Source organism: Mus pahari, chromosome 14 (genome assembly GCF_900095145.1).
Source record: "Mus pahari chromosome 14, PAHARI_EIJ_v1.1, whole genome shotgun sequence".
Classification (NCBI taxonomy): domain Eukaryota; kingdom Metazoa; phylum Chordata; class Mammalia; order Rodentia; family Muridae; genus Mus; species Mus pahari.
In genome coordinates, this window is record NC_034603.1 from 66,537,825 (window position 1) to 66,543,009 (window position 5,185).

At 51.3% G+C, this 5,185-nt stretch overlaps 1 protein-coding gene across 1 annotated transcript in view; it reads left to right on the forward strand.

The window, feature by feature from the left end:
- The window catches only part of Igfbp4 (insulin like growth factor binding protein 4), a 12,345-nt gene that overhangs the window by 5,217 nt on the left and 1,943 nt on the right, over positions 1–5,185 (forward strand). The window contains exons 2-3 of the mRNA XM_021212257.2: positions 2,050–2,195; positions 2,885–3,019. Coding sequence (XP_021067916.1) covers positions 2,050–2,195; positions 2,885–3,019 — 281 coding nt within the window. The remainder of the gene's footprint in view (positions 1–2,049; positions 2,196–2,884; positions 3,020–5,185) is intronic.

Below are 5,185 nucleotides of genomic sequence, written 5' to 3' on the forward strand. Positions count from 1 at the left end.
TGTTTGCCAGGCACTGGCATAGCCTCACAAGAGACAGCTTTATCAGGGGTCCTTTCAGCAGAATCTTGCTGGTGTATGCAATAGTGTCTGCGTTTGTTGTCTGGACTTTTGCGGGCTCGTTGTATCATAGCTCTGAGACTGTAGGGTGGGGAGAAGGTGCTCTCTATCTCCTGAGGCAGCCCCCTTCTTTAAAAACTCCTAAAACAAAACTAAGAAATCATTTGAGAGCTAGGAGCCAGATGTGGTGGCACCTGCCTGTAACCCAGTACTTCGGTGGCAAAGCTAGGAGGAGGGGGGTATTAGAGGTCAGTCTCAGCTACATAGAAAGTTCGAGGCCAGCCTGGGCTATGTGAGACCCTGTCTCAAAACAAAAGAGAAAGAAAAGAGATGTTAGGGCTGGGATAGTAGCTTAGGGGTAGAATGTTTGCCTAGCCTCAAATTCCTCTTTACTGCCGAAAACTCTTCATGTTGACGGAGAAGAACCCGAGACCAGCAAAGCCATTCTGACTGAAAAGACAGCAAATCGGAGAGAATAGACTGATCGGAATGGTGTGTGCTTAAAGTCAGTCCTGAGATGTGTTATGTGAGTCCCAGTGAAGTCCTCTATCCAACTTAGCTGACTCTCCCAAGCTTGATGAAGCTCTGGGGCCTCCCTGGGACTATCCGTTCATCACATCAGCAGAAGGCTGGTGATATCTATCTGCTCCATCTATTCCTGTTCTTTAATTAGACACTAGCACTTCACTCAAGACAAAATTTGTCCGTAGTGAATCCGTACGGAATTTAACGGAAGTTTGTTTGTTTGTTTGTTATGGTTTTTTTGGATGGTTTAGATCCCTTCTTGCCCAGTGTCCCTTCGTTTATGTGCCTCTCTTCCCTTGTCCCCCAAACTAGAAGACTAAAACAAAAGCCAACTCCCCAGTTTTGACTAGGCAGAGAAATACCGTTTGACCCAGAGGCAGCAGCTCTGGGACTGTTGCCATGTATGGAGGAACCTGCTCAATCCTCAGGGAGAAAAAAAAAAAAAAAGTCCTGACGCAAACCAGATGTAACCTCCTGTCCGCCTGCCAACATCTGGAATGCTGGCAGGGCCTCTGCACTTGGGCTCGCATTGAGCTGCCAAGTCTGAGGATTTTCAGAGGTGGCTCTGATGTGCTGAGAAGCCTTCCAGCCTCTTTCTCCAGCTCAGCCTTGCCTTCTGGCCCTGGCAGGCAAGAGCGAGCAGCAGGTCACACTGCAGGGCTTTCTGGATGGGGCAGCTCACATAGAGCCTGCAGGAGGGGCTATGCGGATGGGGGTCTGCCCTCCTAATTTGCATCTCCAGATAGCCCATTGCCTGCTTCTGGTTGACTCCCGTGGATACTGAATGGGGGTTCAAGTTTAAGGTTGTGAGACTTAAAGGTAGAGGTTGGAGAAATGTGTGTGGTTGTTTTCTTTGTTCTGGGGCTACACGGGGGGCTTGGTCTCTTGTCTGCCTGTCTGTCTGTCTCCCTCTCCCTCTCTCTCTCTCCCCCTCTCTCATGCAGACGCACACACTCACAGACGCAGACGGTGGGAGAACCTTTGGGGCCAGACTCCTTGCTCATGGAAAATATGATTTTAGCCCTAGGGATCCCCGGCAGGCTCAGCCAGATGCTGAAAGAGCAGAGAAGGAGACAGGAAGAGTGAGCAGATGGAGAGGGGGATGGTGGGAGGAGTTGAACAGAGAGGGAGAAGATCCAGTAGTGCCCCCCCTCCCATTGCCTGCCTCAGACCTCCCTGCAGGGCCCAAGGGACCCCCCCCCCGCCATCTGGGCAGTTGCAGCTGGTGATTCATCATGGTGACCTGGGTGGGGAGAGGAACAAGCCAAGGACTTCAAGAGGAATATGCTCCCAAAGAGATCCAGAGGAGTGGGGTGGGGGGGTGCTCCTGTTCCTTCCCTCCCACCCGGAGACTCAGCCGGGTGCAGTGGAGACTCCCAGTGGAGGAGGAAGCTGGGGGCGCTGTGCTGGAGGGGCGTGAACCTCTGTTCTGATGCTGACCTTTGTCTTTCTTGGATGCCCCTACAGACAAGGATGAGAGCGAACATCCCAACAACAGCTTCAACCCCTGCAGTGCCCATGATCACAGGTGCCTGCAGAAGCACATGGCCAAAATTAGAGATCGGAGCAAGATGAAGGTCGTGGGGACACCTCGGGAGGAACCCCGTCCTGTGGTGAGCACCTCTGACCCACAGATGTGCATGCTTATAGATAGGCCACAATGACTAGACCTGGGCTGTGTTCACCCAGCAAACGCTCCCTGTGTGTAACAGGACCTCATTGGTATCCCGGAGAGAGTCCTTCTTTCTCTCTGTGATTCCTTTTGTGTTCTGCACATGAGTATTGGCACAGCCAGTAGACTGATAAAGCAGGGCCCGAGCTCCCTAGTGTTTCTTGGTCCTTTTTGTTTGGTTAGTTGGTTTGGTTTTTCGAGACCAGTTTCTCTGTGTAGCCCTGGCTGTCCTGGAACTCGCTCTGTAGACCACGCTTGCCTTGAATTCAGAGACCGGATTGCCCTCTGCCTTCCCTAGTACTGGGATTAAAGGCACACATCACCCCAGCCTGTTTTTTGTTTTGTTTCCCTTTGCAGCCCATGCTGGCCCAGAACTTCCTAAATATAGCAGGCTAGCTTTGAACTTGCAGCCGTTCTCCTGCTTCTGCTTCCAGAGGGCAGACATTGCAGACGTGTGTCCTTATCTCCTGCTTCTTTGGGGGTGCTGAATGTCAAAACCTCCTCCTGGATGTCCACTCTTGGTGCCTGAGTCTGAGTTTCTGGTTTCACTTCTTGAACCCCTGCCCAGCACCCAGGCCTTGATCTTCCTGCCTTTCTCATGGGCTGAGCAGTGTGCACTTCTGTCCCCAGCCCCAGGGTTCCTGCCAGAGCGAGCTGCACCGGGCCCTGGAGCGGCTGGCCGCCTCGCAGAGCCGTACCCACGAAGACCTCTTCATCATCCCCATTCCAAACTGTGACCGCAACGGCAACTTCCACCCCAAACAGGTGGGTCTCCCTTCCTGCTGCTCTGCCCTGGCCTCAGCCTGGAGAACTCCTAGCTCTCCACAGGATGCTCCCAAAGGAAGGGAAGCTCTCCAAATCCGACCCAACCATTTGGGTCTCGCTAAGCTCTGTTCTACTCTCAGCATGGTCTGTCCACCTCGTTCCTTTTGGAGATGAGAGACAGACTCAGAAAGGACCCTGGCCAGCCCACACCACAGAGTGAGTTCTCCACAGAACTTGATTTCCTCCCAGGGCCCTTTGCAGCTTCTCAGGATTCCCCCTTCCACCCCATTGATGGTGTAGACCCTGCTCCCTGTGCTTCCCCTCCCCCTTTCCTCAAAGTAACACTCCCTGTCTCTGACCATCCAAACTTCATCCGGGTTGAGGGATCCCAAGTTACGAGACGTCGAGGAGAAAATCGCCCACCCTTCCACAGCTGAGTTCAGACTCCCCGGGTGCAGTCAAGGAAGTAGAGGCAGATCTGCTGACCTGAGTATGTCACATGGAAAGGGGAGAGGTCAGGAGAGAAGGCAGCAGGTAGCATGTCCCACTCCCTCACTGATTCAGACCGTCCAGCACCCTGGCTGGCGTGTACTGCAGGAGGAGCCATTCCATCTCGTCTCTGGCCCAGCAGGAGGACGGCAGATCCAGCCAGGGAGCTGGAGTTGGAGTGCCTTGTGCAGAACGTGGCCTGGGGAGCCCTGTCCTGCTTCTCCTCTAGGTTAGGGGCGCGTAGACAGGAATGTTGCCTTTGAGCTACGGACACGTCGTCCTAGCGAGCTGCCACCTAAGCAGCAGGGGCCTTGTCAGGAGGTTGACACGACTGTCCTCGGTCTGGACGGGGCAAGAGGAAGGTGTGGAGTTGTGTGAAGGTGTGGAGGAATGAAGGGTCAGAGGAGGCTCCTTAGAACCAGTGCCTGGCCTTTCTTCAGCCTTCATCCCAACACAAATTTCATTTCTCAATTCTTTTTTTGGTTTTTCGAGACAGGGTTTCTCTGTATAGCCCTGGCTGTCCTGGAACTCACTTTGTAGACCAGGCTGGCCTTGAACTCAGAAATTCGCCTGCCTCTGCCTCCCGAGTGCTGGGATTAAAGGCGTGCACCATCACACCCAGCTATGTCTCAATTCTTAATACCCCTCACCCTTAATGAAACAAACAAAACCAAAAGACCTGACTGTTGGGTTTGTGGGAAAACGAGAAGGTGCAGAATGATTGTGTCCCCTGCCTGCATCGCAGTTTATTTCATGACTCACGCCATACTGGAGTGTATTTGATGCAGTTGATTATTAATTAAAGTCCAACATTTATACCAGGATTCATTTTTCCTGTTATATAATGTTACATGTATTTTTTTACCCCAATTTTTTTAAAGGTTTATTTATTATTATACATAAGTACACTGTAGCTGACTTCAGACACACCAGAAGAAGGCGTCAGATCTCATTATGGGTGGTTGTGAGCCACCATGGGGTTGCTGGGATTTGAACTCAGGACCTTTGGAAGAGCAGTTAGTGCTCTTACCCATCTCACCAACCCATTACCCCTAATTTTTATGCAACAAAAACTATGACACCTGCCGGGCTGGCGTAGTGGTGCATGCCTTTAGTCCCAGCGCTTGGGAGGCAGAGGCAGGTGGATCTCTGTGAGTTCGAGGCCAGCCTGGTCTACAAAGCAAGTCCAGGAGAACCAGAACTACACAGAGAAACCTTGCCTGGAAAAATCAAAAACCAAACCAAACAAAGAGAGACTATGACCCTTGACCCTTTATCTCAAAACAAATTCTGAGTCTTGAGCCAGTCTTCATTCTGACTTTGAGTCTGCCTTTGAAATATACTTTTGTGCCCTGCCCATGCCCACCCTCAGTCTAATTCTGACCTCAATTCTTCTGACCTTGACTTCTGTCTTTATTCTGATTTACGCTTGCAGCAATCCTCCTGCCTCTGCTTCCTGAGTACCAGGGTTCCAGGCATTGTGCCACCACATCTAATCCAACTGCTTCTGACTTGGGCTCTCGATGTCACCTGGCTCATGTTTTTTGTTTTTTGTTTTTTGGTTTTTGTTTTTTGGTTTTTTTTTTTTTTTTGGTTTTTCGAGACAGGGTTTCTCTGTATAGCCCTGGCTGTCCTGGAACTCACTCTGTAGACCAGGCTGGCCTCGAACTCAGAAAT